Source organism: Callorhinus ursinus, unplaced genomic scaffold (assembly GCF_003265705.2).
Source record: "Callorhinus ursinus isolate GAN/ISIS: 27379988/994484 unplaced genomic scaffold, GSC_fseal_2.0 scaffold4, whole genome shotgun sequence".
Lineage (NCBI taxonomy): Eukaryota > Metazoa > Chordata > Mammalia > Carnivora > Otariidae > Callorhinus > Callorhinus ursinus.
Window position 1 is genome coordinate 89,375,724 of NW_027397066.1, and position 14,728 is coordinate 89,390,451.

The window sequence follows — 14,728 nt, forward strand, 5'->3', positions numbered from 1 at the left end:
ATTTAATGTTCCTTAAAAATTACATAGCTATCTGGGATAGATTCATAGATGATATGCTAACATCATTTTTTATTTATTTTATGTTTTGAAGTTTTAAAAATAATAAATTCTAGAAAATACTTGAAAAATCCATGAAGAAGATCTTCTGATATTTGTCTTTTGCTTTGGAAACAATCCCTATGACTCTGGGGTCTCAAAAATATTCTAGCTTGCTTAGACAAAATAATTGGTTTTTAATCCTAAAAATCTTTATTATTATTTTCATAGTAACAAACAGACAAGGGTGTTAACTGCACCAATTAGACTTTTAATGCACCCTGTCTCTGTCCCCAGATCTCCTCTTCAGTTGTATTTGCCCAGTGCTGGTCATTGATTGCTATTCAAGTAAATTGTCATTATGATGATTTGTTTTTATGGGTGCCAATTAATGTGAAAATGTGGAAAGAATAGAAAAATATAGGGTTCTAATACCACCTAATAAAAGTTGAGATTTTTAAAAGTTCTGATACACATATATATACAAAAATCGATTATGTTCAGCTAGCCAGCATATAGTACATCATTAGTTTCTGATGTAGTGTTCAATGATTCATTAGTTGTGTATAATACCCAGTGCTCATCACATCACATACCCTCCTTAATACCCATTAACCCCGGTTACCAAAAACTATAGACAGCAATTAATTTTGTCAAAAGGACAAAAGTTAAAAAGATAGTTTAAAAGATGGTTCTACCACAAAATTATTTTTAAAAGCTCCCACTTCTCCAGTATATCTGAGGAGTAGGGTTTAATTGTCAAATATTCAGATATACATCGCTTCATGTATGCATGTGTGTGTGTGTGAGAAAGAGACAGACAGACAGACAGAGAGGGAAAATGAATAATGGAGCACAAACAAAATGGTAATTATACCTTTAGATCAGTCTAAAGGTATAATTACATCTATTCTTTTTTTTTTAGATTTTTATTTATTTATTTATTAGAGAGAGAGAGAAACAGCACGAGAGGGGAGAGGGTCAGAGGGAGAAGCAGGCTCCCCGCTGAGCCGGGAGCCCAAGTTGGGACTCGATCCCAGGACTCTGGGATCATGACCTGAGCCGAAGGCAGTCGCTTAACCAACTGAGCCACCCAGGCGCCCTAGACTGACAGGATCTATTCTTGAGAATTACAAAATTTTGTGTCCAATAAAATTAGCTAGGGAAGAAGAGGACAACATTTCATATTTTTAGGTAAGACGTAGTATTAAATCTACCCTAACTGCTTTGGCTGCTGGCAACAAATCTAAATTATGGAAACAACAGCTTTCAGAATTGGGAACAGAGAATGCTAGAAGCTGGTTGAATCAAAAATGAGACACAGGTGACTTTATCTCTTGGAGACTTAGAAATAAATTAGTACAGCCCTTGGTCTCATTTCACAAATGAAACTGCCTTGAGCCCAGACAGGAAAAGGGTCTTTCAAAGGCTGCACATGAGGTGGAAGAAAACAGAGCATCCTGACTCCAGGACAGCACTCCTGGGCGTGTGAGTAGGGAAAAAGCCAGAGCACAGAGAAACATTTTACCTTCCTGTGTAATTTTGCATATGCATATTCTTCCTATCATGATTCAGCTGGCTTCTCATCCCTGCTTGAGGGTAAACCTAGGGCTCATTTGCTGAAACTCCTACAGTGTGATACTATTTCTACAGGTATGTGATAACATGTATTGAGCATCTGTAGTATTATCTTCACTTTAGAGACATCGTCTAGTTAATACTGCAAGGTCTGTATTTGTATTTTGCACCTAAGCTTTAGAAACATTATATAACTTGCCCAAATGAGAACTAGGATCTGACCCATTCATTCTGACTACAGAGTCCACACTTTTTCCTCCATACCGGTATACACTGCCTTCCACATTTCACAGAAAATGCTCAGGAGCCCTTTGTAGATTGTGATGCCAGAAAAAGCTAGATTGGGGTTTAATGCCATGTTACTGCTTATGTAAGTCCTTTCTCCTAATACAATCTGAATCACTGAAAGACCATTACAAAATAAGAAATATTCAGATTAGCAGTCAAGGTGATCCGTATTTGAAGGAAAATAGTGTAAAAAAAAATGTCACTACCAAGTTTATTGGTCAAAGCCAATCACCAATTTTGTCAATCTGAATGGATGGAAAACAAAATACTTTTTAAAAATATTTTTCTTCCTTTTTTGTAAGAGAAAAATCTTTGTATTTTCTAGTTGTTATTTGTTGTATTTCTGACGGCTTAGAAATCATATTCTTCCTTAACCATTATTTGAAAAATATTTTCTAAACCACAAAAGTACTTCTCTGGAAAAGTGAAATTGTAATGTAGAAAAAATGTTTTCTTAAGACAGCTTGAGGACATTTAGGTGCTTTAAAAAATTATGTCATTGTAAGCTCTTTTCTTAGAAAAACAAATTGTAGAGATCCAAAACATATTTCATATGCTTAAGTACAGAATTATTACTCCATTTCCAGCTTTGTTTTTACTGTCTAAATGACCTGCTGTTTTGGTGAAGGACTCATGGTTTTGCACTTTATTTTCCTAAAGATGATATAGCAAATATTACAAAAGTTAGATAATCACTAGTGTTAACAGAAATTTCATCCACAAAGTTTTAGGTTAAATTCTATGGAGTAGGAAAAACAATTGTAAACTATATTTTGCTAATACTTTCATAAAAGTGTGAAATTATTTACCTTCCCTAGGTCCTATAGAAAACCCTTTAAAATGCCACAAAGATGTATAACAAGACATAAAACCACAAATATGAACTATTTTCTTGAAATATAATTTAAACTTGGTGACTAGGACAAGAAAATGTCACATTCCTTTCTCTTGCTAAGGAAATTGCATATTTCCTTTGCAAAAATAAAGAATATGCAGTTTTCATAAACATGTATGTGACAGTTTTAAAGTTGTTTTGTTTCAGGTTAAAGGTTTCTATAAATTTTCATGATTGTCCCAAAGTTGAAAAAAGAAAAGAAGCAAAGAAGACAGAGCAAAACATTAACCTTAAGGGTATAAGCTTTGTTCTTCACCAATGTTAAAAACATTTCTCTTATATCAGTATCTGTCTTCTCCAAATATTATCTTGACTTACATAACTTTAAAACCATCTTAGAATGAATATACTTCCAAATTTTTATGTATCCCTCCATGATCTGAAATATTCTAAATAGAAAGTTAATCTTTGCTCTTTACCAGGATTTGTGAAGCAAACAGATATGTATTTTATTAAGTGGCAAATAAAGCAGTGAGCTGGGCAGTTCATTCCGATGGAGTGCGCAGTGGTTGGTTTGTGGATTAGCGGATACCATAAGCCTTAGTTGAGGACATCAATTTCACTGGGAATTGAGTAATCGTGGAAGCAGAGGGCCTTGTTTAAGATACAGATCAATGAAGGAAATGTTTCATTGTAACACCACTGTCATAAAGGCTTTATGTCTACTTACCATTTAATCCTCACATTGACGCTAGTAGGTAGAAACTGTTTTTGTCTTCCTTTTACATATGAAGAGACTGAGGCCAGAGAATTCAAGGACTTTGCCAAAATTCATGTGGCCTATAAGTGGCAGACTCATGCTTTTTGCTAGCCACTGTAGCTTTTAAATAGTGATTGTTAGTATCTTATTGAAGAAGAAAAGATGGACAAGATGGGAAAGGTCAATAGGAGGTCTCTTCTGTCTGTAAATATTAGGCTCCTTATGATTTCAAAATTTAATCCAGAGTGCACAGATTTAAAAAATTTTCTGTTGAACACAAGCTGATGGGTCACAAGATTTTATAGGGCTAGTCCAAATACTCTAAGGGAGACAAGAAAGTCCCTAGCTCAGCTTCCTGGCTCCTGGTAGACTGGCTTTGTTGGCTGCCCCTATGGTTTTCCTGGTCTCTGTAGAGGTTCCAGATTGAAAAGCCAGTCAGCACTGTTGGGGAGCACAGAAAAGCAGACCCACTTGTGGGATGATGCTAGATGCTTTGCCCAGCCAGTAAGTATGTTGCAAGAATAGATGTAACCACACATATAGATATGTCTGGTTGTGGGGTTTTCTTATGTTATTTCACCCCTCATTATTAACAGTACAGTAAAAGTGTACTACCAGAGCTTGGCGAGTCTATTTAAACCCTAATTTTTCTTAACAGTAAAAAGAGCTTGCTCCTAAATTCAGAATATTCCAATAGGTTCCCTCTGTAAGAATTTTTGTTAATGAAAGAAATAACACATGTTATTTTTGCCATGACAAGAATAAACTGGAGTATATTTTGTTTATCACAATTAATGTTAAACACAAAATTTTTCCTATTCTATGTATATTTATTTTATATGTATATATTTATAAGAAAGATATAGTTGTATCTCCTACAAAACTTATCAAAATAGAATGGAAAATTTTCTAAGAGTTTCTATTTAATACATCATTAAAAATTAAATTAGTTTGATCTTTTGCACCATAATTTCCCTGCATTTCAAAAGTATATGTAGTGCTTTTATAAGTATATAAGCTTTTTATTAACATTACTGACTAGAATAATTTTGTGATTTTAATCCCTTTAAATGATCAAAACTATTCTATAGAACTTACCTTTTGACCATTCACCCCTGGAATTCCAGGTACTCCAACAGAACCCTAAGAAGACACATGATTAATTTAAGCATAGAATCACAAAATATTTCAATTCTGTTTGTATTGTATTAATTATGTCAGCCATAACCTTACCTTGCTAAAACATGTGTGAAGGGCTAAGCTTTTCAGATCTTATCCATGGTATTCAGATATATAATAATGTAAGCAGATTCATCAAGCATTCTCAGAAACTACGGAGTTAAATTTAACCATGTTTCTAAATATCCACTTATCCCTAATATGATTTTAAAGAAATTCACATCATAAATTGGGATCCACAGCTATCAGAAGGCCACATGGCTCTAAATTTTGGTGCTTTTAAGAAATAAACAGGCTTAGTTCCATCTGGAAAAGCCTAGCAGTAGCAGTAACTCTTGCATTTCAGGAGTTTAAATACCATAAAACAAAAGGTAATTAAAATAACAACCACTTGTTCCACAATTAGTCAAATAAGGCACTCAAATTTGTTGTGTTTGAAGCATTTTCCTCTGGACTTTCAAGGAATACATTTAAGCCAAATGAATATGAATATGTCTTCCTAGACTAGAAAAGGTGTTACAAATGTCAAACACTGACTAGGAATAACACAACAGCACCTCAAATATTAAGTTAAGAGAGAGAGAGAGAGAGAGAGAGAGAGAGAGAGTGTGTGTGTGTGTGTGTGTGTGTGTGTGTGTGTGTAGACATGTGTGCATATCTGCACTGGGGTGATTACGAACGTTTGGACGTAGGTGGGGTGAACTGAGAATAAGAAAGCTAATTATCACCTGAGAAAATCTATGACATTTACCTGGATATAGAACATTAACAAATGTTTTCGGATCGTGATGTCACTTCCCCTTTCAGGCTCTGGAGAAACCATTTTTAAATAAAATGTGTTTATTCTTTGTCTAGCCCTAGAAAATAGATTTTTCTAAGTTGATGTATGATATTAAGTTTCTTTAATAATAATGGGAAAAAGTTTTTTTTAAAGAGTAAATATAAACCTAAAACTGCTCTAAAAGAGAAAGTTTATTAAAAATATAGTCACTAAAAAATCTATAGTCATTATATGCAAAACAAATTGAGATGGCAAGTTCCTTAGTGCTTTTGGTAATTATATTGAGTGGGTCATTAAAAGACTTCCTGAAGCCTCAGGCAGTAATTTGAGCCTGGTTGCATGTGGATTAGGGTAGCTTTACAATTTCACACCATGCTTAATAGAGACATTATTGCTAAGGACAAAGTGTTCTTATACACAAGTTGTCTCACAACTCATTGGCTTTGGACTTGGTTTGTAGGATTATGTTTCAACAGATGCCACATGCCCAGTGCTTGGGGGATAAAAAGTCTCTATCTTTGATGGATTCCAAAGATAAAGAATAATCACTTTTCCACCTGTTGTAATACAATTGTTTTCTTTAGTTTTCTGCAGGTTAAATATTGCTTTTTCCCCATTGTGCGGTGGGAATTGTAACAGGGAATGGGGTCTTAGCAATATTTTGTTGGCAAAGGGCCACCTACCTACTATTGATATATTTACTACTGTTATTGATGTAATTTTAGAAGCGCTAGACCCTCTCCATCAGAATGTAATGGTGAATTCTGATGACTGAGAAATGACAATCAGGAAGTCACTTTCTAGATTACCTCAGCAAAGGAAAACACTAATGGACCAATGGAATAGTCACCAAACAACAAGTACATCTTTTGTTCTGGTCCGTTCTACGATCATTTGGTCATAATACTTGAGCAGGACCATGCACTCAGTCTGCAATGTCATATGACCTTTCAAATTCTAAGTTTTGTCACAATGTTTTGCCAGTATTTTTTTTTGCCAGTATTTTAATTAAAAATTCAATAACCTAAAGTTCGACAGACAGCTTAAAAAGAGTTTACTCTGGATTTATTGGATTTTCTATAATGGAGTTGATTAGAAATCTAATGGCTCACATTAAATGACTGTATTTTTAGAAAGGAGAATGCACAATCCAGATGCTTCAGTATGGCTTACAGTAGCTAATTCTATTCACCTCTCATGCTAGCCATTAGGCAATGCAAGTATAATTACTTCCCCAGTACCGTTTATACTCTACCTTTTGTCCTGGAGGCCCCAGAGGACCCTAAAAATAGAAAAATTATTCAATTAACATAATAATGTAACCATTTAAACTTAAACGGCCAATTAAAACTGTCCTAGTCTGCAAGGTTCTCTATGCTGTGCAGAAATATGCTGATGTTTTGTACGTCAAGGAAAACGGAAATTACTGGTTGGAAGTACACAATAGGTCTTTTCTTCTCTCGTTTTCTTTTGAAGAACATTAAGCATATGCAGTAAGATTCTGATTTTTCCTTTAAAAAAAGAATCTTTGCTGTTCCAGTGCATCTGTTTCTTCAAATACCTGTACATCTATCACCTCAATCTCATTTAGAAGGCTGGAGATGTTACTGCTAGAAGCAGTGAAAATGCAGGGCAGTTCCTCAGCAAGTGCACATTATGTGACTTCTGCATCTGCAAAACTTCAGGAAGCAGATTTGCAAAGGGAATCATTGAATAGCATTACAAAGAAACATGTTTTGTCCTATTCTTCCTCTTAAGAAATGTGGCACAAAAACTTGTTTACAAACTAGGGGATGCCAAGGTCAACTGTGGCACCTAGGGTGTACCAGAAAAGGAAACAAAAGATGCTGTCAGCTGTCGATAACCTATGATACTGGGCGCGTGGGGGAACAGAATATTTAGGAAGATGGATGGGAATATTTACATATAAAATGGAAATACGGTAGTTCTGAGATTTAGCTGTTTTTCAACCATAAAGTCAGCATTGGGATTCTGTTGGCTTTATGTATAATTAGGCGAAGCTTTGGGATGGTGGAAAAGAGCACGAAGACATCCAATTATAATTCTGACTATTTATGTCTATTTTTACATAAAATATTGAGCATTTTTCTTCTAATTCTTTTACAAATACTTTTAATTTTAGTATATTTTAACAAAGTTATACTTTATAAATGATAGTAAATGATAGTTTACTCTATCACTTCATGTTAACTACCTCTGTATTCCATTACACCTAATGAACGGCTAGCCTATTTTTAATGTGTGACATTTCAGTTAATCAGCATCTTAATTCATACTCTGTACCATTAAAGAAAGCACTAGAGTGCACATTAGAGGGAGAATTAGTCATGCATAATTCTTTTATTAAAACTACACCATGTTTAGGAACATTCAGAGAATCTGTTCCTCATAAATTATTTTGTAATCCTCACAGGAAGACTAAGAATTTCCTCATAAAATCAGCTTTAGGTTATTGAAAGCGCACTGTGCAATATCACCTTTCTATATTCCTTGTTTATTTACTCAACCAACTAACTTCTTAATGTGCTGGTTATCTGGTATATCTGTGCAGTCAGACAGCCTCCCTCCCCATTTCACCCCTTCTATTTAAAATTCTCCGTTTTAGATTTTGCAGAGAAAATAGAGGACATCAGGTGTAAATTCCCTCAACATTATGTCTCTCATCAATCCAAACCCACAGGGACCTCCTTCCTATGTCAGAGGGAGAAGAGGCACCCCACCTCTGCAGGCAGATGCATCCAGTAGACTCTGGAATCCATCCTTGTGTCTGTCCTCGGGGATCTTTCTCCATCAATTATCCCTGCATCTGTATCAGAGCCTCCTGCTTTCCACTAGTTCCTTCCCCTTAGCACATAAACAGGTTTAATCATCTCTCACTTGGGTAAATTGTTTGGGAAGTGAATGCTAATGTTAAGTAAAGGCAGAATTTGGAAGTTGTAGCGATGGGGAGCTGAGAGTCGAAGAAGACTTGGGTTTTATCATGGTCTATGATTCCATTTGTCCCAGCGTCTCCAGGGCATTTCACTTTTTAAAATGTTGATGTTAGAAAGGAAATCATATAACAAAAAGCACATTAATTCAATGTTTAGACTGAGAATGGATATGTTCAATTCAAAAAGGTTTGTTTCCATTTAAACCTAACTTTGCCACTTGAAAAAAGATTGTGCAGTACAGTTGAGTTTTTCACTACATTGATGGATAACCCAGGAAGGGAATATTTCATAGAAAAATCAGAGCAAATTCGAAATCAAGTGTTTTAACTAGAGACTGATTTTTCTGTATTTTCTAATTTGGTCTCTGTTGCATGACCACATTAAAGATTTAGAAAGACTACCCAGAACTGTGAAATCTACAAAATTATATTGTCTATTTTAACACAATATTTCATGAAAATCAAAAGATAGCTATAGAGAAAATAAATACAAAATTTTTCTTCACGGTTAAGAAACTACTTCTATTTTTGCTAAACTCTAAAAATAAAAGCAGTTTTAAAGATGTAATATTAACTTTGAATTGTGAATACATGTCTTGTGGATTATTCATAACTAAGTTGCCAAGGATATAGTCTCAACTACCAAAAATGTGCATATAAGTCCTTTGATCTCACTGGCGGGAAAAATGGTAGCAAGCCAAGGATAGTGTCATCTGTTACTAGCAGGGGAGTGGGAAAAGACCGAAGTTGGATATAAGGCACAGACATACATTCGAGTAAATATAGACACACGCGCACACACACACACACACGCACACACACAACCCAAATAGTTATTTTGCTGATCAAAATTTTGCTTATATGTGTTTTGCGTGTCCTTAGATTAATAAAACCATTATATACCTATGACACTGTGGTCATTAAATTTAAGTTTACAAATAAAAGCTTCACTGCTCAAAAATTTATTTTACGGTCTCCTGGGTGGCTCAGTCGGTTAAGCATCCACCTTCAGCTCAGGTCATGACCCCAGGGTCCTGGGATCCAGCCCTGCGTTGGGCTTCCTGCTCAGCGGGGAGCCTAGTTCTCCCTCTGCAACTCCCCCTGCTTGTGTTCTCTCTCTTTCTCTCTAGCAAATATATAAATAAAACCTTTAAAAAAAATTGATTTTGAAGTTAAAGTATGTTGCTACTAGTTGGTTAAGATGTTTACATTTGACTAGTTTTGTGGCTTCTAGAACAAATATAAATTAATAAAGTAACGGGCAAATGCCACACAACCATTCACTAACCTATCTAATCCTCTTAAATTTATTTATATTTTCAGCCTGCTCAAAAGTCATTACGAATAATGACTCAGATGAACAATGTCATAAGTTCATTACTCACTAGTCAAATTATTCCTTTTATTATTCCTAAAATTAAAGCCAATTGTTCTAGTGTTTTAAGATTTCTAAAATAATTCCATTATTATTGTCTCCGTGAGTTAAGTTTGGATCAAATATTTTTCCAGACTAGAGAGTCAATTTTTCATTCCATTTTTATTAATCAATAAATTATTCCTTTTTAGATATTTTCTTGGTGAGCACCGTTATGTTTGCATATACTTTATAGAGGCTCAATTTAAATGGGAACAATCTGGTCTCTTCATTTTTCAAAATAATTTCTGTGTATATGTCTCAAGATTAAAAACTGTGCACCATATATAATCTCATCATATTAAACTGTATTTCTTTAAGTTTACCTCCAGAAATGTAAACTATAATTTAAACCTTAAAATATACTTATTTTGGTACAGGTTCTAGGTGATGTATTCAAAAGATAAAAACCAAATGAGCCATTGAAAAATTCCAAGTGCAGAGTAATAACATCACTCGTCTGCAGACAAATTTTAAAACCAAAGTTTTTGTGATCTTTTTGGAAGAGGCCATGGAGGGCTATGCAATGTTAAAACTTATAAACAAGAAAGATATTACACAGCGCCCTTGATTTTCTTTCCTGTTTACCTTCACCCCTGCTAGATTCCATTTTTAAAAACTGTAAAATATGTGGACTATGGTGAGCAAGTAAGTCAGAGAAATATGAATGTCCTACTTGGTGATTCCCTTCACCAAAAAGTGCGTGACTCATGGCTTGGGAGTGATCCTTTACCCCTTCCTGCTCAAGTCTATCAGATTATTACTCAAGAATCTCTCCAGCCTGCCCTCTTCATCACCTGCATCACTATGCCCTTGTTCAAACCCTCTTCTCTCCCAGCTAGCTGATGGGCATCCACCTGAGGGCCGTTCTACCTTTAGTCTCCTTCCATCCCTCTACACAGTGCTGCCTGAGTCAGCTTTCTAGAAGGCTAATGGGTTCATATCTTTCTTCTACTGAAAAATTCAATGGCTTTCCATAGCTTTTGAGAAAAGCAGGAACTTTTGTAAGATTTGTAGTTCATCACAGGAGGCGTGCTTTTGCGTCTCTGCACCACTGTACCTCTGGCTGGCTATTCCTGCAACTTCTCTTTGGTCCTCTCTCCTCTACCCATTCCATCACTTAGAGCTCAGTGCCCCCACCTGTGGGCCTGGTCCCCTTCTTTTGTTCTTCAAAGCGCCCCTATGACAGCACTTCTTTCATAAAATTTACCAACAGTACTGTAATAGTCTGGTTACTTCTTTCTTCACACCAAATGTCTTTTGTCATGCACAATAGCTGGCATATGGTAATTGTCCAGTGACTCCTTTTGCATGCATTCATTAACTCATCCACTTAGTAGTTTTCTAGTACCCACTGAGTGTCAGGCAATGTTCTTGGTGCTGAGGAAACAGCAGTGAACAAAATAAGCAAAAATGCATGCCCTCCTAGACTTCACATTCTAACAAATGGAGAAAGACAGTAAGCAAATAAATGAGTAGCATCAAAGTGTGTCAGGTGGTAAGTGCTGAAGCAAACGGGAATAAGGATTGGGAGAAGTAGATGTGGTAGTATTTTAAAGTGGGGGTGGTGGGGAGGTCAGTGAAGGCCTCAGTGATAAAGTGACTCTTGGACAGAGCCCGAAAGAGATCAGGCAGAGGCATGCATATAAAAGGAAGAAGAATGTTCCAGGCAAGGGAACAGCAAGTACAAAGGTCAAGAGGTGGGCACATGCTAATTGTGTTTAAGGAACACCAAAGAGGCTATAGGTAGGAAGTTGAAGGTGGGGATATGGACCAGGAAGGGTGACTGTATTTGTATGGACTTATAGATTTTTGTAAGCACAATAGTGCTTACTTTGAGGATAATAAAAATTATAGGAATACATATAAATAAATCAAGTTCTTGTACCGTAGACAACAGTGTCTCAAGATGGGAATGAGATTTTTCACCCTTGCATTTACCCAAGTCATTCCAACACTACTGGAATATTCTAACAGCCTCTAGATTACCCCTAAGTGCAAAAATGAGAGAAGGAATTCAGTTCATGCCTTCTATTTTAAAACAGCCAAGCAAAAATCATCTTAGTTATATAGTCTCATTAATATGGAAAGTGTTGTGGATGTGGATGTAGGTCCAAGGTCTCTAATGCACTTCAGAAAGCCATTATGTAAACCATATCTAGAATTATCAACCCCAATTAATCTTCAAACACACAGTTAAGAAATGGATGTTTCTATAACCATTATGCATTGGCTGCACTTTCCAGCTTGTAAAAATTTTAAAAAGCATTTTTTAATTAAAAAAAGTCTTTTTAATTTAAAAAGGCTGATAGATCATGGAATGGAAAAAAATTAATGAATTCTTCTGACACCACCGATGTTAGTCCAAATTTGATTGAGGTATTAATTACTTAAACAGGATGCAGAGTTTCTAAATGATGTGCTTTAGGTTGCCTCTTGGGAGGTGTTTTAAGGCAAGTTCTGGTTGCCTGCTATTAGGAAATGATGTTTTGTGTGAGCAGGGGGTGGACACAGTTCCTGTTCTGTCCCTGATGGCTAACAGTAAAATTTGAAGCTCTGAAAGCTGCTGGTCATTTTTGGATACAAGAATATACAACCAGCTTCTGTAATAAAAAACACAGGGAACAAAAAAGAGGTGGTCCATCTGTAAAGAGGAGGATAAAAGCCCCAAACAATTAAGACATTTAAAATTATTTCCTTTTTTAGTTAAGAATTTTTCCATGATTTAATAAGAGTTAGGCAAAACGAAGAAAATACGTTAAAGTCAGGTTCTGTAGGGAAGAATGATAACACATATAGTCTAACTTTTGGAGTCATAAAATGTTAGTACCAGAATTTCTCAGGGACGCGGTGTAACAGACTTTAATTGTAACTTTTTCAAAGATATTAACCTGGTCAAACGCATTGCAAGATCAGAAAATGCATTAACTTGGTTATTAAAGAGTAAGAGGAAATTTGAAATAAATAATGAAAACTGGTCTTACTTAAGAAGAATTCATTTAAGATGTACCTATATAAAATTCCATATTCTATTTGGATGTCTGATGAGGGAAGGTCAAGAAACATAAACTCTAGCCACTATTATATGTATGCCTGGAGTATACTTCAAGTAATGTTTTACAAGATTCAGATTTCATAGCTTAAGTGTGTGGAAATGCCCAACTAGGAACTACTGGGAAATGTTTAGAATATAAGAGAGTGTGCTGAAATGTTTTCAGTGTAAAAGCCGATGATTTAGTTGAACTGGGTATGAAGGAATACAGCATAAACAAGAAAGAGCAGGATAGTGCTGAGATGGGAGAGCCTCATATCTTGTTTTGAGTCTTTCATGGACTCTGTCTTCCGTCACACTTAATCATTTATATTTTCCCAAGCAGTCTCCTATTAGTCTTCACGTGAAGTTCTTAATAATTCTTCGGGGCTCAGCAGTCATAACTCACTTCCTTTGTGAGCCTTCTCCACTGCACCCAGACAGAGCTGGTTTTTATCCTCTGTGTTTCTCTAGCACATTTTAACCAGCTATATTTTAATATATTCACATATTTATAAAATCTACTTGACTAGGCAGCAAGTTCTTCAGGTCATATATTTTAAATCCTCAGTACCTAGTTAGTGCCTAGCAAATAAATATTGACTAAATTGAAACAATGAATTAATGAACATAAAAATTATTAAATTCCACTTACAGGATTTCCTCCATAATTTTACCACTCAAACCATTATTCCTCTATCATGGGAAAGAGTTCCCAGTTTTGAAGGAGTTGTTCCTCTATAAGTATCTGGGAGTTTTGTGTCAATAATATAACTTCCTAATTTCTATAATTTGAAGTAGTTCTTTTTTAAAAAAAGATTTTATGTATGTATGTATGTATTTATTTGAGACACACACACACAAAGAAAACACGCGGGGTATGGGGCAGAGGGGTTGGGAGAGGGACAAGAAGACTCCGTCCTGAGCACAGAGCCAGACCTGGGGCTCCATCCACCCTGAGATCCTGACCTGAGTGGGAACCAAGAGTCAGATGCTCAACAACTGAGCCACCCAGGCACCCCTCAAATAGTTCTTCTAAAACAGGTCTACTTTAGAGACTATCAGTAAGATGGCATGTAATTCTATTAATTCATGAATATTTGACCAAAAAAAAGTTTTAAATGGAGTAATTATTTTTTAAAAGGAATAAATTATTTCTGACTTCTCTATCTCAAGTGCTGAGTTTCTGGGGGAAAAAAGGATGAGTCATCCATTGGTGTTTCTCAAGATTATGAAGCTGTGACCTCTGTAAGGAAGGTCTCTTAAAGCTCAGGAAATAAAAGAAGTAATCCGTTTTTTTCACCACTTAAAAAAACCAGGACCCAAGACTAAATATTGAGTATAAACTACCACCTCAGATTAAAGACAAATCTAGGTATTTGAGAATCTATGTTCTGAGTAGGTCCCAAAACAGAGACTTTATCACCTCTCACCAGATATCCAGAGCTGAAATTAGCTCATTCTATTCCTTCTAAATATTTAATAAATTGTTTCTTGTTGCTGAACTCAAAATGGAAATGACCCAGAAAGAAAGAAAAATTAACAGGCTTCCTCTGCCCTCTGTGATTAAGCACACTTCCCTAGCGTACCATAAAGGAAACAAATTTATGGTTCACGAAGGCCTATCACTGTACCACTACACTCAGTAAAAAATATTTCTATCGAGTAAAGTGTAAGTGCTTTTCCTATTTTAAATCAACAATGTTGAGAAACACTAGCTGCTAAAATTTAAATATCCCATGATCAGCAGAAGGAGGACATAAATTTAGGACTATAATATATAGTCATCTACTCTTCAGGTCTATTTTCCGCCTAGACCACAACTGTCCATCAGAACATTCTGGAATGATGGAAGTGGTCTATTTTGCTCGAT

General features: G+C 35.6%; 1 protein-coding gene across 1 annotated transcript in view; it reads right to left on the minus strand.

Moving 5' to 3' along the window:
• The window catches only part of COL25A1 (collagen type XXV alpha 1 chain), a 459,511-nt gene that overhangs the window by 97,270 nt on the left and 347,513 nt on the right, over nucleotides 1-14,728 (minus strand). Inside the window, exons 11-12 of the mRNA XM_073892101.1 lie at nucleotides 6,713-6,739; nucleotides 4,596-4,640 (exon numbers count right to left, since the gene is read on the minus strand). Of these exons, the coding sequence (XP_073748202.1) occupies nucleotides 4,596-4,640; nucleotides 6,713-6,739 (72 nt within the window). The remainder of the gene's footprint in view (nucleotides 1-4,595; nucleotides 4,641-6,712; nucleotides 6,740-14,728) is intronic.